At 48.9% G+C, this 24335-nt stretch overlaps 1 protein-coding gene across 1 annotated transcript in view; it reads left to right on the forward strand.

Moving 5' to 3' along the window:
• Positions 1–18070, forward strand: part of Trim71 (tripartite motif containing 71) — a 53761-nt gene extending 35691 nt beyond the window's left edge. Inside the window, exons 2-4 of the mRNA XM_052187049.1 lie at positions 4116–4283; positions 14756–14890; positions 16619–18070. Of these exons, the coding sequence (XP_052043009.1) occupies positions 4116–4283; positions 14756–14890; positions 16619–18070 (1755 nt within the window). The remainder of the gene's footprint in view (positions 1–4115; positions 4284–14755; positions 14891–16618) is intronic.
• The last annotated feature ends 6265 nt before the right edge of the window (positions 18071–24335 follow it).

The following is a 24335-nucleotide window of genomic DNA, read 5'->3' on the forward strand; positions in this document are numbered from 1 at the left end:
CAGGACCATCAGAAGAGCAGTCAGTGTTCTTACCTGCTGAGCCATCTCTCCAGCCCTGCTATCTATCTATCTATCTATCTATCTATCTATCTATCTATCTATTTATTTATTTTTGAGGCGGTCTAGCCTTGGAACTTGCTATGTAGACTAGGCTAGCCCCAAATTCACATCTTCCTGCCTCTTGTCTTCCAAGGGCTGGGACTGACTAAAAGCGTGTGCCACCCCTTATCCATCTTTTAAAAAGTTTGTGAATTGCCCTTCTCTTTCTGCCAAAGAAGTCTTAATGGTGTGTGGGATCCCCAGGCCTCCCAGTTATGGGGTCCTAGGCTCCTGCTGTGGACTTGCTTACTTTTTGGTTTGGAGTCCTAGCTTTCCCTTAAGGTTCCTCTTATTCTTTTTTTTTTTTTTTTTTGCCCTGGCCTCCCCCTTCCCCCAGCTCTCTGAGCTGCCAGTGGCCGGGCGTGGCAGCAAGCCCCCTCACCCGCTGAACCACAGTGCCAGCCCAGCCAGAGCTTGGTTCTGACTTTAGCTGACGCTTGGCTTGAGCTTGTTGTACGATTCCTGAAGTGAGTCTCTGGTGCGTGTGCAGCCCCCGGAGTTGTGATCAGGCTCCTGTGCACCCTCTGCCTTTCAGGGGAGGTGGTCGTGGTCGGTGTGCGCTCGAGCCTGCCTTTGTGAGAGACCCCGTGTCTTGGGTCATTGAAGGAAATAACAGACTTAAAAAGTTGTAAAAAATAAAACGATAAACAGTGGTTGATAACGTATTTCACTTGAGACATTCTGACAAACTTGAGACCACGTGGCGATTACGGCTTGTGGCCCCTCCCCCCATTTTTAATTTTCCTCACTGATGTAGGTCACTGGGCTTATTTAGAACTATTGCCCCTGTTTCCCACATGTCCTCCGATGATGTGTGCATCCCAGTCTGAGCTGGAGGACTGAAACAAATTCTCTCTCTCTCTCTCTCTCTCTCTCTCTCTCTCACACACACACACACACACACACACACACTGTGTCTTGTTCAACAAAGCATTTTATTTCGGGAGGTACATAGGCCTGCCTACCTTGTGTTGTTATTTATTTATTTTTCTTTAATTCCCCCCCCCCCCTTCCTTTCCTGCTGGGCCCACATTCCTTGGTCTTTGTCTCTGCTTGGTATTTTAGAAATTTTGGGAGAGGAAGGCTGGGAGGGGTGGGACGTTCTAGAAGCTGGGGGCAGGGAAGGGGGTGGTCACTTGGAGGGTCAGAGGTCAGGCTAGCTCCATTTAGCTAGAGCAGCCAGATTGTCGCCAGGCACGAGGGGGGCGTGTCCATGCATCTGCCGGGGTAGCCCCAAACAGGCGGCATGTAGGCCCTGGAATTTCTGCCATCAGCGGACTACACCCCTTCCCTTTCTGTCCCCCCCCCCCCCCCCGTGGCTGCCACTTTGCCCCCCTGCTCTACCCCCCCCACCCCCCCCCACACACCCCTGCTCCTGTCTGGCATACTCTCTGTTTTTCTTTCTTAAAGATTGCTACTAAGAGCCCCAGTATATTTTAAAATTACATTTGTTTGAGGGTAGGCTGTGTGGAGAGCCAGCTTGATGGAATCCGTTCTGCCCACGTGTGGGTGGGTCCTGGGATCAGACACTGACAGACAGCCGGGTTGGCAGGCAGCACCTCGATCCCCTGAGCCCGCAATCCCAACCTTTCAAGTAATCATCCAACTGTTGAGCGATTTTCAGAGCATCCTTCCTGGCTCATTGTGTGTAGTTCTAGAATTCTGCCTCCCCAATCTTAGAAACGGCAGGTAGATAACCCAGACAGTCCAAAAATATAACTCCAATCCGTAACTAGAAGGCTGCTTAATTGTCCTTATTTTATGGTTTTGTGATCCTGAGGTTTGCCTTGTCTTAAGTTTTGATTTAAAACATGATGACTTAGAAAATGCATTTTAAACTTGCAGTTTATTAATATGAGCACGCCGAAGGCTGTCCTGTGCATCTGTCGGTTTTATTACTCGCCGCTTGGTACCCCTGCCCCTCCTCTGGCCAGCTTGTCCACACTCCCAATGCGTCCGGACTCGGCTCCCGTCCATGGCGACTCTAGTCCGCGCCACATTTCACCTCGGACTCCCTTTGACTCATTTGAGAAGCATTTGGGCTGTCCTGACACCACCGCCGGCTCTGGCCGGGATTTCTTTGCCATATTTGTAGAGTGCTTCTTTGAGTCTCCTCTAAGGCCTCGGGTTGTGTCCTGTGCCTGGCATCATGTCCGCTCTGTTGTTGCAGGGTGGGCCGGGCCTTAAGGTCTGGGGGTTTCCTAACACTTGGACAGTTTGGGCTCGGAGCCCAGCTTCTGATCTCAGCCCAGAATTACCTGAAAGCTTTTTGCTTCCTGTTGTCCATTCCCTGGACAGGCTGGTTCCTGAGATTTTGAAGGCTGAAAGGGTCTCCTGAGGTAGCAACTCAGACCCCAGTTGTTTCCCAGTTTAGAGAGAGGGTGGGACAGGAAGTCCCTGGACAGGTGGTCCTGGCTCAGGAGCCTGAGGTGGCTGCCCTATGGGTCCAGAGACAGTCAGTGGGCGCCTTGGTGAGTCCACCGCACCAACCCAGCTTAGAAAGGGGGAGGCCTTAGCCGGGGCTAGTTCAGTGTAAAAGGCCCCTTCTGGTGGTGGGAGGGTTTCACACATCCCCTTTGGAAGGCAGGGGCGGGGTGGGGGAGGGGAGGAAGGGCTGGCAGGAGGGTGTCCCTTCCTTTCTTCCCTTGCGGGAGGGGGGCTGAGGGAGGGAATGTGGCAGGATTGCCTAGCCCCGCAGGATTGCCCTCGCCCTGCCCCACGTGGGGACTTGCTAGGGATGCCTCCAGATTCATCCAGCCCAGCGTCTCCTTGCTGGTTATTTGGAATTCTCTCAGGAATTTATTTAGAGGTCGCAGATGCGTCTGAAAAGGACAGACCTGCTTAAAAGGAGGTGGCAGCAGAAGGCTTTATTTAGCCTCACCGCGCTGGTTAAAAAGTGATCGAAATCGGCTACTCGATTGCATTTCCTTGTGCAGACCCTACAAAAAAAAGATCGGTTCCATTTCTCTGTGAGATAAAAAGAGCATCCTAAGTCTCCGATCTCTGGATGCAGGGCACATTACCAATTACTCGCAGACCCTAGTGGGACAGCACGTTCTGTCCCTCAAAGCACTCGTGGGGACTGGCAGATCAGCTGAGGGAAACAGCACCCCCTTACTGTGCCACCTTTCAACTCCATTCTGGAGATCCCCGCCTAAATTGTCTTCTATTAGCCCCTCCTCCAGCCTTCAAAGCTGTCTCCCATCTTTTCCTGGCTACTGGTCCCATGACTCTTGAAGTGTTTTGTTGTGGGTGGGGTAGCCAGCCGTGTGCCAGGCTCGGCGCGTGCCCGCTGTGTGGTCCTGAGCACCCGCACCACCTCCTGTCTTCACATGGAGATTTAAGTGCGTTGCTGCGTGCGGCCAAGAATCCAGCTTACACATTGATTCCTTGTGTCGCGTGGCGGCTTTTCCCCGCCCCCGCTGCTCTTGAAATCAATCCAACGGGCGACAGTAGCCGAGGGAGTGGCCGGTGTCCATGCCGAGCCCTCTCTCCTGACAGCCTCTTGTCTGTCAGCAGGTGAGGGGGTGTCCAGCCCTTCTCTTTCCCCGGCTCGCGGGCTCTTAGGGAAGCTGTTCGCTTGGGCAGGCTGACCTTACTGGTAGCAATTGGCCTCCGTCCCAGAACCTTCCTCCTGTAGCTTTCTGGAGTGCCCAGGAGACAGACTGACCGCCTGATGCGGGTCTGGGGAGTACTGTACTGCCTCTTGACCTTGCTTCACATACAGAGTGACCACCAATCCCAGACCAGAGAATCCTAGAACTTTCTAGATCTGTCGAGACACAGGAACTCCTCCCTGCTTAAGTGCCCCTAGACCGCCTACATGATCCCTGACTGTGGTGTCTGGGTTGTGATCTGACTCAGGCCGGCATCTGGGTTTGGGGCATCAGACATGTGGGGAAGGACAGTGGGCATTGACTATGGCAGTTTGTCTCTTGATGGGGGTGGGGCACGTGTTGTGTAGACGTAGGACTGTGCTGCCTACACTCTGCTCACACCGTCTCTCTGGTCCACAGGTACTGCATCTGTACTGTGACACCTGCTCTGTCCCCATCTGCAGAGAGTGCACGCTGGGCCGCCACGGCGGCCACAGCTTCGCCTACCTCCAGGACGCCCTGCAGGACTCGCGGGCACTCACCATCCAGCTGCTGGCAGACGCCCAGCAGGGCCGCCAGGCTATCCAGGTCAGTCACCTATCTCGGTGCCTCAAACCTTTCTGTCCCCTTCTAAAGGGCATGTGGAAGATGGGCAGGCAGCTGGGTTCTAGAGACCAGAAGGGGTTGACCCCTGCCCTCCTGAGTCTCTGGAGGGCTCCTAGCAGTGCCCAGAGGCTGTCAGGTACATGGTCTTCGGAGTTCCTGGGTTACCTTAGCTGCTCATTTCAGCTTTCCCCTGATGTGAGCAAGCATTGGTTTTCACTGAGACAGCAGAGAGCATGGGCGTTGCTGTTCTTTAGGTGTTCAGGTATTTGGTACACAGATCTACTAATTGAAGGCGAGACCCGAACACGGGGCATTTAATGTTCACTGTCTTGGAACTCTCCCTAGGTCATAAAGTCCTTGTGATTTGAATGTTTAACCTTTTATACTTGGGTAGGGATGTGCGTGACAGTTTGAGAACTGGTGAAGTTCCCCTACGTTGTTAAGCAGTGGTGTGTTATGTATAGTTGACTGATGTTAAGTCAAGAGTTTAGGTAATTATGACATGTTTTTTCATGAAGTACAAGTTTGAAAGACAAGAAGCCTGAAGGGAGCTTGTTGTTTACATTTTGAAATATTCAGATTAAGAAATTTTTAAGTCAGCCAGGCTTAAAACAGTTTTACCTAACACAATAATAGGGTTATTGATTATGTCCCTCAGTAGCGGTCAGGTTTGTACAAGTGATATTGGAGAAGTCTTTTCCAATTAGATTTATTTATTTTTTCCTCCTGATGTTCAGATACAGGTTAAAGGATTTATTTCTGGTGTGTCAGATCTTGCCACCAGGATTGGTATTTTATTTTATCCATTTATTTTGGAAAAGATTTTTATTTTACTTCATGTATTTGTCTCTGTGTGCAGTGCTCATGGAATCCAGAAGAGGGCCTTGGAACTGGGAGTTAACAGATACTTGAAATTTACAGGGCATCGGGACCTGAATCTGGGCTCTCTGCAAGAGGGACTCTTAAGCAATGAGCCCTCTCTCCAGCCTTCCTTTAAAATGCCATAACAGCTCAGGGGACTAGTGCCCCTTGACCCGGAAGCCTGGAATCCCAGGCATGAGGTCTAGTCTCAAGACAAAAAACAAAAAACAAAAAGGCCTGTGTAGCACTCTGTCTTAAGTTATTGGATCTCCATTATTCTGCTTTGTGACATGATTATGTTTCCACAGATGAGGTGCCCAGTGCGGCTTCTCCGTTTATTAACAGTTAGGATTCTCTAAAAACTGTTTTACCCTGTCTCCTGGATAACTGTGTCCCTGGCCACTGCCTCTGACCCGAGGCCAGGAGACCTGCAGTTACCTGTTCCACCTTATAGATTTTTGTATAATCTTAAATATCCTCTTTCTCCCCTTAGTGTTTTCGTTTTAAACTGAGACAGGATTTAAGGTTTATTTATTTTAGTTATACCAGAAAAGGACATCGTATCCCATTCCAGATGGTTGTGAGCCACCCTGTGCTTGCTGGGAACTGAACTCAGGACCTCTCTCTGGAAGAACCTACATGCTCTTAACCACTGAGCCGTCTCTGGAGCCCTGAGATAGGATCATCTTCCTATTGACTCAGGACAGTAAGAGAACTTGATTTATATAGACCAGACTGGCCTCGTTCATGGGGATCCTCCTTCCCCTCTGGGGATTCCAAAGGAGGTGCCGCCGTATCCGCCGACCTTCCTGTGCGTGGAGACTGAGGACACTCAGGCTGGCCAGGGGACCTGATAAAATGAATACTGCACATTCTTTTCTGTTTGGTTTGGTTTTGAGACAGTTTTTCTCTGTGTAGCCCTGGCTGCTCTGTAGACCAGGCTGGCTTCCCTCACGAAGCTCTGCCTGCCTCTGCCTCCTGAGTGCTGGGGTTAAAGGTGTGCACCACCACTGCCCAGTTTAGGCTGTATAATTCTTTGTGCTTCGTGGGCTCAGCTACTGGGAGAGAATTGACTTGTCAAGATTTGACTTGTGGGGGGTGGGGGGTGGGGTGGAGAGATGGCTCTGTGGTTAAAAGTATCTGACTGTTCTTCTGAAGGTCCTGAGTTCAAATCCCAGCAACCACGTGGTGGCTCACAACCATCCATAATGAGATCCGATGCCCTCGTCTGGCGTGTCTAAAGACAGCTACAGTGTACTTACACATAATAAATAATTTTTTTTTTTTTAAAGAAAAGATTTGACTTGGCAAGATGGCCCAGCTGTTAAACCTGGGCTTTTGCAGCACACATGTGGTGGCTCACAGCTCTCCATAACCCTGGCTCAGGAGGTGCACATACGTACACAGGCAAGAAAACACATATAAAAAATTAAAAGGCCTAAGCTTCACAAATTTGCTATTGGCCTAAAGCGAGTGGTTAAATAGTGAGATCTCACATGCTTTCGGCTGAAGAGTAGGGGGCAGGAGAGTTTTACTCACCTGTCTAAGCAGAAACCTCAGGTCTAGACCACGGGAGCCAAGCATTAGTTGGTAATCTGTGTCCAGTGTTGGTCTGGAGATCGTGAGGCATGCTGGGTAGAGGAGCAGGGTGACAGGTGGGTGCCCACATCGGGTCGGAGGAATATTACACTAATGAGCACACCTGCACAGACTGGGCCCCCACCCCCATGCCAGCACGTCCCCTAATTGGGCTCTGAGGGTTTCTTCCCTGAGGTGACAACATGGGCTGGGGCAGGTAAAAGGTGAGGCCGGCTGGCGTTCCTGAAGCCATAACTGCTAAACTAGTTTCTTTCCAGCACGAACCACAGAGAGTGATTGTCCCCTCACGAGGGAAGGTTGGTGTGGCCCAGTTTTTACAGCGTACAAATGTTTGCTCACGGGCCACTGGTTAAGACCAGACAGAGGGGGCTGGAGAGATGGCTCAGTGGCTAAGAGCACCAAGTGCTTTTCTGTAGGTCCTGAGTTCAAATCCCAGCAACTACATGGTGGCTTACAACTATTTGTAGTAAGATCTGACGCCCTCTTCTGTTTTGTCTGAAGACAGCTACGATGTACTCGTAATAATAAATAAATCTTTGGGCCAGAGGGAGCAGAGTTCAATTCCCAACAACCACATGATGGCTCATAACCATCTGTATAGCTACAGTGTACTCATACATAAAATAAATAAATAAATCTTTAAAAAAAAAAAAGACCAGAGTTCTGTGTTGCTAAAATAGGTTGCTTAGCAACCAGGAAGAGGTCATGCCGTGGGAGCCCCACTCTCCAACGCCGTTTAGCTGCAGTTCACACTATGTGCATGGAGCCCTTGTTTAAGTCACAAGAGCACACACCAGGAAAGGCATTGGGAAAAGGTAGCCGTAGGACGACGGTTTTGTTGGCGTTTGTTTTTACACGGGGTGGTGCTGTGCAGCTCATCCAAGGTGGCAACAGGAACCTCCTCCGTGCTTGCTTCTGAGTGCCGGGTGGGGGGGGGTGTAGGTGTGTGTCGCTGTGTGTGACCACACTGCAAGCATGTGGCTCAATGGTTCAGAATACTTACTGGAAGCCAGGGTAGTGGAGACGCACGCCTTAAATCCCAGTGTTCAGAGGCAGAGTGTTAGGGTCCTGGAGTCTCCCCACAAACCACTCCAACACTGATCTCACAGGGATGGTTTGTTGAGCGCACCCCCTCAAGACTGTCCAGCCGTGTGCTGGACATCTCTCGGGGACAGCTTATAAAGGCCAAAGCCACAAAAAACACAGGCACTAGAAGTACTGGCCAGTAATCGACCCCGGCTCAAGCCATTTTAGATAAAACAGTTAATACTGACCTTTAATTTGAGGAGTCCTACATGAAGTTTGTAGTTGTGGAGTGTCTTAAGATTAACAATCCTCATGCAGAACATAACAGGGTATGTGGTCAGCTTGGCCCTGCTCTGACTCGGGTCATTTTCCTGTGTCAGTGACAGGCAGGCATCATACAGCAACAATATGAAATCGCTGGCGGGCATTTGCTACAAAATGGCTACAGCAATGCTTGGGGGGAGGACAGGCCTCAATAAGAGGAGGATGAATCTCTGTGAGTTCAAGGCCAACCTGGTCTACAAAGCAATTTCCAGGGTAGCCAGGCCTACACAGAGAAATACTGTGTTGAAGGGGAAAAAAAACTTTAATTTAAAAAAAAAAAAGGAATACTTTCTATTCTTTCAGGGGATTGGATTTTAGATCCCAGCACTGATATTGAACAGCTAACTCTTTGATTTGATGTCCTGCTTTGGCATTCCTCTAGACAGACACATGTGCATGCATTCACATACAATAACACACCATTCCTAATATGAGAGGGAGGAGAGGCATTCACTATCTCTTGAAAGTATTACACAGAATGGGTCCTTCATTATGTATATTTATTTGTACAATTATATTTAAATAATTATTTTATGAGCTTTTTTTTTTTTTTTTGCTTGAATATATGTCTGTGTAGGGATATCAGATTTTGCAATTACAGACAGTTGGTGAGCTGCTGTGTGGTTGCTGGGAATTGAACCCAGGTCCTCTGGAAGAGCTGTCAGTGCTCTGAACTGCTGAGCCATCTCTCCAGCCCATTAATTTACATTTTTGAAAGTCCTTTAGTGAAGTTGTTTTCTTCCTTACAGAAAGTTTTCATTGGTGTCTGAGTATTGTTGTGTTTGAAGGGCCAGGCACTGACAGCCATAGGGGTGGGTGGGACTCCTGTCACTTAACCTTCATCTCTACAGCAACACACACATACCACACCACACCACACCACACCACAAAGGTGCAATGATCAAAGTGTAGAAAGGTTGCTCACTGTGGAGTCGCAGCCACTGTCACCGTCACCGATTGTGTTCCTGTGACTGTTGGGCTGCCGGGATGAGAGCCAGGGTTTGGTCAGTGCATATGAAGCCTGTGGCTGGCCTCCCTTTGGAGCCCATCTCCTACCACCAGCCTACCTGTCCATCAGTGACTTTCACAATTTGCTCGTATTCTGGAATAGTTAGACTGGTTTGGTATTTTGTTGTTTGTGTTTTTTCTTTTTTTAACCTGTATTGTATTGTTTTTTGCGAGAGATTTCTCTGTGTAGTCCTGGCTGTCCTGGCATTCATTCTGTGGACCAAGCTGGCCTCAAACTCACAGATTTTGAGTGCAGGAAATAAAGGTGTTGACCACCATTCCTTTTTTTTTTTTTTTTTTTTTTTTATTAAGTTCTTTCTATGTCCATTGACTGGCAGTCAGAGTCCGAGGATTACCACTGAGTTTGCAGCCGGCCTTGGGAGGCTGATAAGTCCTTGATCATGTTGTAAAGAGAGCCCCCATCCCTCAGCATTGTGAGGTCCGTTCAAGGCAGTAATGTGATCTGAGGGTTGGTTACCTTTATCTTGTCTCTTTTTCCCCCTCCTGGAGATGTAATATTTTGCTCAAGTATGTACAGGTTAGATTTGTGGTTGTAGTTGTCATATGGTTGGATATGGAGGTCAGAGAACAGCATTTACAACATGCAGGCAGGCAGGGCCCAGGAATTAAATTGGCCAGGAAGCATGTTTGCTTGTTGAATATGGTGGTTGGTAGTGGTGTTTTGTTTTGAAGTTTAAAAGTTCAAAAAATTATTATCGGTGTTCTGTCTGGAAAGCCGTGAGTGCTGGGTGCCCACAGAGGCAGACGGCAGCATTAACCCTGGAACTGGAGTCACATATATGATTGTTAGACTGTTTTCTTTTTCTAAAGATGTATTCATTTTATTATATGTAAGTACCCTGTAGCTGTCTTCAGACACCCCAGAAGAGGGTGTCAGATCACATTACGGATGGTTGTGAGCCACCATGTGGTTGCTGGGATTTGAATTGAGGACCTTTGGAAGAGCAGTCGGTGCTCTTAACCGCTGAGCCATTGTTGGCTGTGTTTAATGTGGTGAACTGTGGGAGTGTCCTGTTCCCAGTTTGAGAGTCTTTGAGCAGCCAAGTTCCTGGCTGTATCTTGGTTGGGAACAGGTTTTCATCCCAACCCAACCCACGAAGCGGCCGCCGCTCAGGAGTCAGCAGAGCAGGAGAGCCGAGTCGACCTGCCCTGGCTTCTCACCTTTTCTGCTGATGCCATCCAACATGTGAAAACATCCAAGTTAACTTCCTCTTATCCCACTCAAAACTGTCGAACTGCTGGCCTACGTGGGCACTGCATGCCCTCCGTGCACAGACACACACGCAAACGCACACACACACAATGAAAGACAGGTTTTTAAAATAAAGAAAATGCTCTGTGGAGTAGCCTGTAGTTTTATTAGGTAGTCACGTATGTAGGGAAATGCATGTACCGCCGCGGTCTTATGGAGGAAGGTCAGAGGACAATTTTATGTGTTCTTCCCCCACTTGGGTCCCAGGGTTCTAAGCAGGTTGTCAGCCTGGCAGCAAGCACCTTCACCTACTGAGCTAGCTTGGTGGCCCCTCGTTTGCATATTGAGAAAGCATTTTCTCTTTCCTCCTTGCCCTTTTCCTCTTCCTTCTCTCCGCCCCTTCCTGTTCTTTGCTCTGTTACCTCTGTTACTTTCCCGGCCCCTCCAGGGCCTGCAGATCCAGTACCGGCTGGAATGTGACCAGGACAGACTCATTGCCCCTTTTATCGTCAGGGAGTCCTTTTTATCATCCGTAGGAATGCTGCCGCGAACGAGCTCTAATGCTTTTGTGATTGCTCAGGTGCCAGTATACGCCCCTTCTACCTGTTGGAAGAAACAGATCTTCCAGTACAATCAGCAATAAACATAGGTCTCTGAGGACGTGCTAGGACACACACACACACACACACACACACAGCACACTTGTCCACGCCTGTGTGAAAGGTAGTCATTGTTCCTGTCCTCTACTGGTGTTGCTTTGCAGGAGAATTGGTTTGTCCCTAAATGTGACATTTGTATAGTATGTTGACTATGTTTGTGTCAACTTGCACAAACTGGAGTCTCTGAGAGAGAACCTTAACTGAGAGAATGCCTACTGGCAGTCTGGCGTGTGAGCTAGCCTGTGGTACAGCCTCTCCTTTGCAGGTTGGTTACTGTCCTCACGGTTTCTTTCAAGCCCTGAAAATCCTAAGACACAATTGCTACATTTTTGAAAATCACCTTAAAGATAATGATTGGCATAAAGATGGTGTCACATTAACATAAAGTATTATAATTTATTAAATAGCCATCTGTCTGGTCCATGTAGTTTTATTAGGTAACCATGTATGTAGGGAAATGCATGTACCGCCATGGTGATGGAGGAAGGTCAGAGGACAATTTTATGTGTTCTTCCCCCACTTGGGTCCCAGGGTTCTAAGCAGGATCTTGTCAGCCTGGCAGCAAGCACCTTCACCTACTGAGCTAGCTTGGTGGCCCCTCATTTGCATATTGAGAAAGAGGTTTGTTTTTCCTTCCTACCTGCTTTTTCCCCTCCTCTTTCTCTTCCCCCTTCCTGTTCTTCCTCCTTGTCCTCATTCTTGTTCTGGGATAGCCAGAGCTACACTGAGAGACCCTGCCCTGTCTTGAAAAAGATGAAACTGTAGCCTGACTAGCTTGCTGCTGGCTCTGTGTGTGTCTTAGTGACCCATCTCCAAAGAAGGGACTGGTCATTAAATTCTACACCCCAGGGTCTGGATGTAGCTCTGGCTGGCCTGGAACACTGTAAAGACTAGGCCAGCCTTGAACTCAGATCCACCTGCCTCTGCCCCTGAGCGAGCATGGGGGACTAAGGCGTGCACTGCCACACCCGGCGAGGGAAGCTCTTGGCCTGCGGTTCCTCAGCCAGGAAACTTCCACTCAGACATCCTGAAAACAGGGACCCTCAGAACTCGGGTTGGAAACAGACTTCATAGAAGTTAATAAGTTATGATGCCTCTGAATAACTTATGTGCTTATCATACTCAACACGAATGCATGCATGCATACATACATACATACATACATACATACATACAGTTAAAAGTAATGTCTTAGAGTTTTACTGCTGTGGACACCGTGACCAAGGCAACTCTTGTAAGGACAACACTTAATTGGGACTGACTTACAGGATCAGAGGCTCAGTCCATTATCACCAAAGCAGCAACATGGCAGCATCCAGGCAGGCGTGGTACAGGAGATGCTGAGAGTTCTACCTCTTCATCTGAAGGCTGCTAGCAGAATACTGGCTTCCAGAAGGCAAGGATGAGGGTCTCAAAGCCCACACCCACGGTAACATACCTGTCCAACAGGGCCACACCTACTCCAACAGGGCCACACCCTCTAGTAGTGCCACTCCCTGGGCCTAGCATATACAAACCATGACAAGGAAGCACAGATTAAGATGGAGGGGCTGGAGATGGCTCCTGCTGCTTTCACAGTGAGCCCAGATTGAAGCCGCAGCGCCCATGTTCACAGTCATCTGTAACTCCAGGTCTGAGGGTCTGATACCTCTGCTGGCATTAGGCATACATGTGATTCACAGGCAAAACACTCAGACATACAAATCTGTAAAAAATCAAAACCGTTTGTTTAAAACAAGATTAAGGTGGAACCGTAAGCTGAGGGACAGGAATTGGGTGCTTTCGGCCTTAGGAAGAAAGTGAAGAGATTGCCCGAGCTGAACTGAGTTGGGAAGAATTTAAGGAGCAGTCATCCCAAGCCATGGACAGCTGTCAGCACCCAGAGGCAGAGAGGGGTTGGGGTTGACAGACAGCCACTGGGTGGGAGCCGTGGGCAGGCGCTGGAGGCGCCCTGGAGTCGTGGCTTGCCCAGTACTGATGTCTTCTAATCTAGTCAAGGAGGTAGCCTGACAGAGTAGGGAGAGAAGAGGGTGTGTGAAAGGTAAGGCCCGTCGCGGGTTTGGAGAAGCAGCTGCAACACCAGTAGATAAATGTTTCCTGGGAGTGTGGGGGTGCAGGCAGGGTGCCTGTTACTACGTGCAGAGTTTGTTTCAGGGAAGAGACTTCTACTCTGGTGGTTGCATTGGGGATACGGAATGTTGCTGGTGGCAGTTTCCGTTCTTGGATTTTGCCACAGAATAAAAAGAAGTTTGGGTTGGAGACAGGAGATTTGGCCCTCTGGGAGAGGCTTCTTGTCATGCTCAGTGGCTTGAGCTCCCTCGCCGGGACCCACACGGTGGTGTGTCCTGAGACCTCCACATGTGTGCCTGGTTCCTGCATGTGGACGCACCCACACACGTGTAAATAATAGGTAAATAGGTGTAATTAAAAAAGGAAAGCATGGTCACAGTCCACATACCCCAGTTTTGTTTTGTTTTTTCTCTTTTTTGTTTTTTTGAGACAGGGTTTCTCTGTGTAGCCCTGACTGTCCTGGAACTCACTCCGTAGACCAGGCTGGCCTCAAACTCAGAAATCCGCCTGCCTCTGCCTCCCAAGTGCTGGGATTAAAGCCGTGCGCCACCACCGCCCAGCCGTACCTCAGTTTCTTACAGCCAAGATCTGGACCACAAGTAACAGCCATGCTTGACTCTGGCAGGAGCCTGGCTCTTTGCATGTTTGTCTCAGGTTTCTTTAGAGGTCTCAGACCAGGGTTTGAAAGGATTGTGGTAAATGCCTGCCTAGACCTAGTAAAGCTGAGATTTGAACCTGGGTCACCTTCATAAAATACCTCACCAGCCTGAGGTGCTGAAGCCCTGGCAGTTGTGCCACATCCCATCCTGTATCCCGGAGTCCTGCCCAGGCAGGTGTCTGTCCACTGCTTCTCCTCAGCCCAGCTTAATCTGTGCCTCACGCCTTTTGTACCGAGTAGGACCATCTGCTCTAAAGCGGGTTCCTCTGACAGTCAGAATCCCAATCTTGTTCCCCGGTGTGTCAAAGAAATCCTTGCGGCTTTTTTGAGACACTTCATGTAATATTAATGAACACACCAGGCCTTCTGTCCAAGTTAATTTTTTATGAACAATATGTCTGATTAAGCCGCCTGACGTACTGGGCTGGTGCCTTAAGATGCAGGGTGTGATTGAGGATTTTCTTGAGTTAGATGAGGTGGTACTCCCAGAGTGCACATCGTATTAGCTGGCTTAGGAGAGATTGCTGGAAACTGATGCACGTGTGGTGGAGAGGGAGCTGTAGGATTTCCTTCAGGTGTGGGGGAGCGAGTCCAGAAAAGCTGTGTAGCAAGCGCAGAGCTATGTCACATCTGATGCTTATTCCCCTTATGCCACACACACACAAACCCAGCCACCCCGTTGGTTGGTCTTTTTGTTTGTTTGTTTGTTTGTTTTTTTGTGTTTTTTGGGGGGGGGGTTGGATTTGGGTTTTTAGAGTCAGGGTTTCTCTGTATAGCCCTGGCTGTCCTGGAACTCTGTAGACCAGACTGGCCTCGAACTCAGAAATCCACCTGCCTCTGCCTCCCGAGTGCTGGGATTACAGGCGTGCGCCACCACCGCCCTCAATACTCGCCGGAGGCACTGCCTCTGAGACAGAGACCCAGCAGAGGGTGCCAGCAAGCATGGACCCTGCAGGTCTCTGGGAAGCCGCTGTCTATGAGGTAAGAAAGAGGTGAAGTCCCTTCCAATGCCTTTTTTTTTCTCTTGCTTTTCCAGCTGAGCATCGAGCAGGCGCAGACGGTGGCAGAGCAGGTGGAGATGAAGGCGAAGGTGGTCCAGTCGGAGGTCAAGGCTGTCACGGCTCGCCACAAGAAGGCTTTGGAGGATCGCGAGTGTGAGCTGTTGTGGAAGGTAATGGGGTGCACAGCTCCCTCAGGCCCGACCTGCGCAGAACTCGAGCCTCATTTCAGGATCTGAAGCCTAAGCTCTAAGTTTAGAAATAGTTGGTGATTTTCCAGAAAGTTGGGGGTGGGGGTGGGGGTGTTTCTGAATGCTGGGTGTCACTCATGTAGCAAAACAAGAAATCCTTTCAGAAGGGCCCGGGGAGCCAGGAAGGGCAGGGGCTCAGGTTTTCTGTTGCGCACTCTGAAAAGGAGGCCAGTCAGAGGCAGACAATCAAAACTCTTGTTAGCAGAGGGTGGGTAGGAAATTGTCCTTATTTTGGGTGTCCCAGCTGGTCGCACTTCTTGACCCCACGTGGTAAAGCCTCCGTGTGTGTGTGTGTGTGTGTGTGTGTGTGTTGAAGTCAGGGAAGGTAGCTGAGGCACAGTGGGCTTTCAGGAAACAGTCAGCTGGGAAGCCTTCTACACTATAACCAGCCCCTTAGCCTTTCTGGTTGTGTGTCCTCTGCACAGTCACGGCCATGACGCTCAACCTGGTTCTTTGGCTATTTGGAACACAGGGTTGCAAAGTTAACTTACAAGAGAGGCCTCCTGTTGGGTGTCTTGTTTTGATCTAGTACTGTGGTAGTGATAGCTTTTTAGTCCACCCCCCCCACCCCCCAATATCCTTAAAATTAAATTTTTTTAAAAAATTGTGAGGGCATGTGAGCGGGTGCCTGTAGGGGCAGAGGATCCCTCTGGACCTGGAGTTTCAGGTGTGGTGGCACATGCCTTTTTGTTAACTGCACCTGTGGGGCCCAGAGCAGGTGACTTTCTGTGCGTTCAAGTACAGCCTGTTTTTTGTTGTTGTTTTTGTTGTTTTTGTTTTTTAAGGTTTTTTTTGTTTGTTTTTGCTTTTTAAAGATTTCTGTATTTTATGTATATGAGTACACTACAGCGGTTGAGATGGTTGTGAGCCATCATGTGGTTGCTGGGAATTGAACTCAGGACCTCTGCTCTCTCCGGCCCAAAGATTTATTATTATATGTTAAGATCACTGTAACTTGTCAGACACACCAGAAGAGGGTGTCAGACCTCATTACGGATGGTTGTGAGCCGCCATGTGGTTGCTGGGAATTGAACTCAGGACCTTCGGAAGAGCAGTCAGTGCTCTTAACCGCTGAGCCATCTCTCCAGCCCCCAGCCTGGTTTTTTAAATAATGAGTTTCAGGTCAACCAAGGCTACATGATTAGACGTTGCCCTCAGAAACCAAACAATACACGAATCAAACTAGAAAGAGTGTTGTCTGCCTGCCTCTGCCAGAGAGAGAGAGAGAGAGAGAGAGAGCATGAGAGAGAGAACATGAGAGAGACAGAGCATGAGCAAATGTTTATTGCTCTTCCAGGGGGTCAGAGTGCTGGGGAAGCCAAGATCTTGACTTCCGAGGGTCCCAGCACTCTGGCCTCCGGGCACCTGCACTCATACACATACATTCAAAATAATTAAATTTCTTCATTTTTAAGCCCAGACCTAAGGAAAGCTAGCCTCTGTTTCTACAGTGACTTTCTGTAGCTCTCAGCTTGAGCATTGAGAGGCCACGGTCCTAGGCAAATGGGTTAGGATTTGAATGCAGAAAAGAGAAAGGAGGGAATCGTCCCGTGTGTCAGGCAATAGTCTCCCAGCTCTACCTCCACTCGAGATCCCGGTGTGGTCCCCACACTCTGCTCGGTTCTAAGCATCCGTCCCCGTCTCCCCCAGGTGGAGAAGATCCGTCAGGTGAAGGCGAAGTCTCTGTACCTGCAGGTGGAGAAGCTGCGGCAGAATCTCAGCAAGCTGGAGAGCACCGTGAGCGCCGTCCAGCAGGTCCTGGAAGAGGGCCGAGCGCTGGACATCCTGCTGGCCCGAGACCGCATGCTGGCCCAGGTGCAGGAGCTCAAGGCCATCCGCGGCTTCCTGCAGCCCCAAGAAGATGATCGCGTCATGTTCACGCCCCCTGACCAGGCCCTCTACCTTGCCCTCAAGTCTTTCGGCTTTGTTAGCAGTGGGGCCTTCGCCCCACTCACGAAGGCTACAGGAGATGGCATCAAGCGAGCCCTTCAGGGGAAGGTGGCCTCCTTCACCGTCATGGGCTATGACCACGATGGGGAGCCCCGCCTCTCGGGGGGTGACCTGATGTCCGTTGTGGTCCTTGGCCCCGATGGGAACCTGTTTGGTGCAGAGGTGAGCGATCAGCAGAATGGGACTTACGTAGTGAGCTACAGGCCCCAGCTCGAGGGCGAGCACCTGGTGTCCGTGACAGTGTACAACCAGCATATAGAGAACAGCCCCTTCAAGGTAGTGGTCAAGTCGGGCCGCAGCTACGTGGGCATCGGGCTCCCCGGCCTGAGCTTTGGCAGCGAAGGCGACGGTGAGGGCAAGCTCTGCAGGCCCTGGGGTGTGAGCGTCGATAAGGAGGGGTACATCATCGTGGCCGACCGCAGCAATAACAGGATCCAGGTGTTTAAGCCCTGTGGCTCCTTCCACCACAAGTTTGGTACCCTAGGTTCTCGGCCCGGGCAGTTTGACCGGCCAGCTGGGGTGGCCTGCGACTCCTCCCGCAGGATCGTAGTGGCCGACAAAGACAATCATCGCATTCAGATCTTCACCTTTGAGGGCCAGTTCCTTCTTAAGTTTGGTGAGAAAGGAACCAAGAACGGGCAGTTTAACTACCCATGGGATGTGGCAGTGAATTCTGAGGGCAAGATCCTGGTTTCAGACACCCGGAATCATCGCATCCAGCTGTTTGGACCTGACGGGGTCTTCCTGAATAAGTACGGCTTCGAGGGATCTCTCTGGAAGCACTTCGACTCTCCACGGGGTGTGGCTTTCAACCATGAAGGTCACCTGGTAGTCACCGATTTCAACAACCATCGGCTTCTGGTTATTCACCCTGATTGCCAATCTGCCCGCTTCTTGGGCTCGGAGGGCACCGGTAATGGGCAGTTCTTGCGACCACAGGGTGTGGCCGTGGATCAGGAAGGGCGAATCATTGTAGCCGACTCCAGAAATCACCGCGTGCAGATGTTTGAGGCCAACGGTAGCTTCCTGTGCAAGTTTGGTGCTCAGGGCAGTGGCTTCGGGCAGATGGACCGCCCCTCAGGTATTGCGGTCACCCCGGATGGATTGATCGTCGTGGTGGACTTTGGCAACAATCGAATCCTCATCTTCTAATTGTGTCTTCTGGGGTTTTCTGTGTTTAGGGTGTGCATGTGTGTGTCTCTCATTTTTGAATTTCAAAGAGAAATCATCTCAGGGATATTTCTTTTTCCTTTCTTACCCCCCTTTATTTTTATTATTTTTTTTTTAAAGAACAAAAGTACAACATTGTTTAAGTCCTACCTCAGCTTAAATTTTTTCTTTTTTTTCCTTTTTTTCTTTTATTTTTTTCTTTCTTTTTTTCTTCTTTTTTTTTTTTTTACAGATGAATGTAATTCTCTTCTGTGCAGGGATTGAGCCTGTGAAGTGATACTTTCTATCTACCTCAAACCTTTGCGTTTTCTTCTCTAGCAGGCCTCTTGGCTCCTCTGTGGAGCTCACATCCCCTTCCCTCCCGAAAGCATAGGAGGCACAGGCCAACAGTCCTGCAACCTTGAGGGCACTGGAAGCTATTGTGGGGTGCATTTTGTAGATTGAGCCAAGGAAACCCAAGAACTACTAAGTAAAAAAGAGAAGTATAAGATGTTGGAAAGATAGGATTTAAAATTCATACTTGTAGTGTATTTGTGTTCTTGAGAATACTGTGTTTGTGTGGGGTTAGGTTGTGTGGTTTGCTCTTTTTTTTTTTTTTTTTAAGGGGAAAATTCTTTGTTCTTTATCGATGCAACAGAGCTTTTCTCTGTTTACCTCAGTGTGTCTAACATCCTAGTCCCTAGGAGATATGGCTGTGGCTTGCTAGCCTAGAAAAGCAGAGCTTTCATCATATTTTCGGGTGTCTTCATCTTTGTGTCTGGTAAAGAAGGGTGTGTGTGTGTGCGTGTGTGCGCGTGCATGTTTGTGTTTCAAAGCCATCTTTGCTTGAGGAGAAAAGCTGGACTTGACACATGACATCCCAAGCAAACTTCTTCCCAGTTTGCAAAGAAAATAGATTTAGCTCAGGACTCTAGGTTGAAAGTGTTCTCAGAAGATTTAAATATCTGTGTTTCTGTTGTTTGTTATAAAGACTTAGGTATAAGGAAATAAGTTAACCTTGTCCTCAGAGGGAGGCTTTTCAGATGTGGACCAGGGTGCCACAGAAGTGTGGGGGTGCTGGAGAAGTGAGGTACCCCCACATCATCAGGGACTGTGTGGGAGGGGGGGGGACCCGTCCCCATGTGAGAGGGTGTGGTAGGCAAAGGGATAGCTTTTATTTGAGAAGCACAATGTTTTTTTCCTGCTTTGGAAGTTCAGGGAATATAGAATGTCTGAATGACAATTAGGAGCCCGCATGCCCTAACCCTTGGCTCAGGACTCTTTCTCAGGAACCTTCCCTGTCTGTATCTGAGTGGAGTTAGACCTCAAGGTTAACACAAGCCCCCATTCCTCCCCCAAAGGCCTTTGAATGTAAAGGATCTACAAACCAAACCACTGCAACAGGGAGTGCAGGACACAGAGTATGTCTTTTTTAAACCTGTACCAAAGAATAGAAACTTGGGGGGGGAGGGAAGTGGCTCCCGTCTCGCTGACTTATTGTAAGCCACAGAGTGGGTCTTTTTGACATTCATCTCTCCGAGAATGAGGGCCCATCCTGGTTCCCTGTACTCTTCCTCACTACTGAGATCAGACCAAATTTGAAAGAGGCTCTTGCATCGCCGGCTGAGGACAGAAAACTGCCCCCAAAGAGACCCAAAGCTCAGTTTCTGCCCACAGTGCACATCAGAAACTTCCCAGGGGAAGAGGCGGTGGGGAACAGGATAAGGGGTCAGTCAGATTGCTTTGGGACGTTTTTTGCCTGTGTGAACTTAGATGTTCATTCACATGACTTTAATTTCAGGATTTTGGAGTGATCTGAATGGGACTGGTGGCGTCAAGGAATCCCCAAGGTAGCTTCAGCTACTAACCCCCACTTCAAGTTCCTGGGGACTTAAAAGAGGGTTTACATGCTCCTTTTAAAATTTAATGTTGGGTCCTTCCCCAGTTTATATCTCTTTAGCCTTTATTATGTCACTTAAGTGTTAAACCGATTTTTAAAAGTTTTGTAGAACTGGACTATGGGGAGGCGCCTGCCTCCTTGCTCCCCATCTTCCCAACAAACCAACGGACACGCGATATAACTGGCTTTATATGTTGTTCTTAATGATTCTCAGTGAACAAATGAATCTTGGCAACCTTCTTGGAAACCTGATTTTAATCGTAGCTGTGGCTGGGGAAAGCAGGTTTTCAGTGCTGGATTGCAGTCCTAGCCCATGCCAAGTCAGTGTTCTTCGCACAGCTCTCCTGTGGCGGGAATGTGGCTGTTCAGTTCTGGTGACTAATAAATCAAATACTTGACATTTTACTTAGGGTTTGATAGCTCAGCCCAGGTTCCCATCTTGTGGCTGAGATGGTTGGGTCTTAATTAGTACACGGATAGACCAGTGTGGGCTTAGAGCACAGCAGGCGGGTCCTTGGGAGTGGGTGGCTCCTTACCTTAGTGTAGAGCTGACTTCTAAGGAATGCATGTGGTCATAGTTGGAGAACTTTCGTTTTTAAAACAAGCCACCTGAGATTGGACTCAGCTTGCAGGGGAATTGGTGCTAAGCACTTTGGAGACTGTCTCTTAGTGTCCACTTAATGTGGACTGCTCCATGTCATGGTGCCAGCCATGTTGGTGCTCTCCTGCTGCCCGTTCTGCATAGGTACGACAGAAAAGACACCTGAGTGCTGGATGGCTGGAAACTGCGTCTGCAGTGAGAGACAGACAGACTGTCCCCAAACAGCGGTCTCTGTGCAGATCTAGCCTGGTGGCAGGAGAGAGGGGACCAGGAGATTCCCATTGGACGTGAATTATCTTAAGTTTGAGTTTTAAACACCTGGTTGCCACCTGCCTAACATTCTTAAAGTATAGTCTGAAAGTAATCACCAATCTGTCACTTTTGTTCATGAGAAGCCACCCTGTCCTGTCTCCAAACCTGTGCTTTATTATGGCTGCCAGGTAACTCCTCATCTTGGTTTGAGCCTAGTAGTCTGAGACTGTTCCCCCAGTGCACTAAACTTCCTCAGTCAATACCCTTGTTAAGTCTAACTTATCTGGGGAGGCACACAAGGGTAACCTAACCTACACGGGATTGGACAGTGTTGGGCCATAGGGCTTGCCGGGATGAAGACCCTTTGTGATGGAGGGCCCAGCGTGCTCCATGTAGTTAAGCCAAAGCTTAATCATTTGAGACGGGAAGTCTTTTAAGCTTGAAGCAGCACAGTACTGTCTGTCTGTGTGTTGTCTTTTGGGTTTGGAAGATTCTAGGGTTGCTGTGTTCTGGTAGGTATTAAAAGGAATGCCAAAGTTCCAGGCTTGTTTTCCCTGTTGTTTAAGAAGTTTGTGTGTGTGTATGTGTGTGTGTCTGTGTCTGTGTCTGCGTGTGTCTATGTGCGTGTGTGTGTATATATATATTTATGTATATACATGCACACAGACACACACACACAGTGGTGCCAAAATGTATTTATTTAGAACATCTCTCCTACTGAGGTTCTGACATTCCGGGGCTATATGAAGATGGTGCCACCACCTGTGTACAGTTACAGAGGACTGGGGCTTTCTCAGGCTTCATGTGAGCCAGGGTCACAGGACAGGACACCGCCCGCTAACCACACTGATTCATTTAGTATGGATTCTCTACCTCACTTTTGGCAAAAAGTTGTCTACCTCACGTCAGCACCGGAAGAGTCTTGAAAAGGGATGGTATTGATCCAGTGTGGAGGGGGGTGCACATGGGAGACTCCCCTCTAGAGACAATGTTCAGGGATTCAGCAATGATTTCTTCTAGTCGACAAACGTTTGACCTTGAGTAAGAGCTGTCTGGTCAGTGCAGTCATTCACCCAAGTAGTTCTCAGTCAGTCTTGCTTTCCCTGCCACAAACCCAGGTGTGCAGGCAGTGTTAGGAGCTACTGTCCTGATGGAGAACCTTCTTCCATTAAAGGCCTTTAGGTCTCTCTTCTCTTCAAGAGAAAGCTGTTTTATCAGTTAGGAGTGTCTGCAGGCATGGCCTTTGAATGGGAAGCATCAGGTATTTGAAGGGAATGAGAATCTCTGACTTCATGATTGTATTTGAAGCTGTCTGTGCCCGGCAGGATGTCCGTCACTGCGGTCTGTTTTTACAGTGACCGACCAGTGACACGTGTACTGCTTTGTGTTTTGATTTGTTCTTCCTACCAAAGGCAACCCTTGGACAATGTTGTTCCCCGTTTCCCCCTTTGTTCTTGTTTGTTAAATACTTGATAAATTGAGAAGCACATTATCAGGAAAATGCTGTACTGTTAACTTTCTCCCTGTTTGTCCCTCCCCAGTAACCTTCTGGTCTACCTGGATGAGAGTGCGCATCCTGCAGGCCACTGGACTAATCGGGTTTTGGGTTTATAAATAAATGTCACCGTGAAGAAATACCTCAATAATGTCTATTTTTAAAACTGGTGTTACGGGTTTATCGTCCAGCCTGGAGGGCTGTTTTTCCATCATCATTTAACCAGTAATGGTTCTAAATGTTTTTTGTGTATCTGCATGGTCTTAGACCCCTTTTAATGATTGTATTAACTCACGAGCTCAGGTCGTAAAACTTACTTACGGCTGTCTCAGAGCACACTGGCTGAATGTTGGCGCCCCTGGCATCAACGCGTGTACTTCCGCTGTCATCAGCTTTGTAACGCTCCTTGGTGTTTCTAGCAGTCTGTAGCTGTCCTCCTATAGAGGGAGACTGTTCACGCGCATGGGTGGGCCTTTCTTGTTTTTAGGGTGGTAAAAATCTCTTCTCCCCTTTTCCCTTAACGTCAGTGCTGGTGAGGGTGGGTGGTTTAGGATGTTTAACTAGCGTGTTACATATAGTCGTGGGTGGGAGGGTTGTTCGGTTTTGTTTTACTAGATCTTGTTTGATACAGTCCATTAGCTCTCTCACGCCTGGTCAGCCAAAAAGAGGAGGAGGAGGAGAAGAAGCTTTAATTTTTATGTAACTATAGAATACACAACCCACTTGGGTCTTTTTTAAGAAAAGTGAATGCATGACTGTCTGGGTGGAAGTCACAGTGGTGTGCTGCCTGATGCTAGAATGACTAAGTGTCTTACGCTCGACAACCTGCTTGAAGGAGTACCCTGCCTCCCCTGGGAGCAGAGCCCTCGAGCTGCCTCTGCCCCTTATAGGACTGTGGTGGCATTAGGAGCTTGTCAAGGCAGTGGGGGGCTAGGGGGATTTCCCCCAAACCTCAAGGCAAAAGTGATTTTTTAAAATTTTTTTTATTTGCAAGCCCCCTTTATCCCCTTTGGGGCTTTTACCTTTAAAACCTTAAAAATTACTCTTGCCAGCCACAGGCATGACAGGCAGCGGGCAGGTGAATAGCCAGTGGGAAAGCGTTCCAAACCTCCTGGGAGAATGTATCTCTGCGGTCCGCGGAGAAGGCTGGGGGCGTAGCAAGGAGATGCTGTATCAGCTACTGCAGCCTTAAAACAAAGCCGGTGTCTCTTTGGACTTTAAAATTGTTCCTATGCAGCTTATTTTATTTTTGTTTAATCAAATAAACAGAGGGTTTTCCCATGAAAACTTGTGTCTGTGTGATCTTTCCATCGGGATTAGGTACGGGCACACCACTCTTGGGGTGGCGGGGACGGGCCTCGGAGGTCTGGCTGTCCCAGGATTGCATGTGCACAAGTGCTGAACTATTAGTGTTGCTAACAGTTTTTGTTTGTTTTTTAGGAAGAAAACAACAAAACAGGCTAGGGGTGGTGGGTGGTCAGACAGCATGGCTCTAAGGTGTACACAAGTGCTAAACAGGTGTTGCTAATATTTATTTTTAGTAAGAAAACAGAACAAAACAGGCTAGGGGCAATCAGACAGCATGGCTGTAAGGTGCTTGCTACCAAAGCTTGACTGTTCCCAGGACCTGGAAGAGCAAGAGAACCAACTCCCAGTTTGTCGTCTGATCTCTGCATTCACACCATCGCGCACACGCACACCATCACTCCACACTCCCCCCCCCCCCACCCAATGGCTGTGTGTGTCTGTATTTATTCAGCCTTTATATCCCTGCCCTTCAGTTTCCAGAGGAAGGAAAGTAACGGCTGTCTGTCCAGAGGGTAAGTGGCTGTGTGACTCACCAGCTGCCGCCTTTGCTGCTGCCTCCTTTTTTCTGGTGGGTTCTGGCCTTTTAACCTCATCTTGGGCTGATGGAGAAGGATCCATTTGAGGGCTACTCTGTGGCCCCAAGGAAAATAAGCCGTTCCTGATTGTGGGGGGCAGGGAGACAAATGCTAGGTAGATTGAGTAGATTGAGCTC

Source organism: Apodemus sylvaticus, chromosome 7, assembly GCF_947179515.1.
Source record: "Apodemus sylvaticus chromosome 7, mApoSyl1.1, whole genome shotgun sequence".
Classification (NCBI taxonomy): Eukaryota; Metazoa; Chordata; class Mammalia; order Rodentia; family Muridae; genus Apodemus; species Apodemus sylvaticus.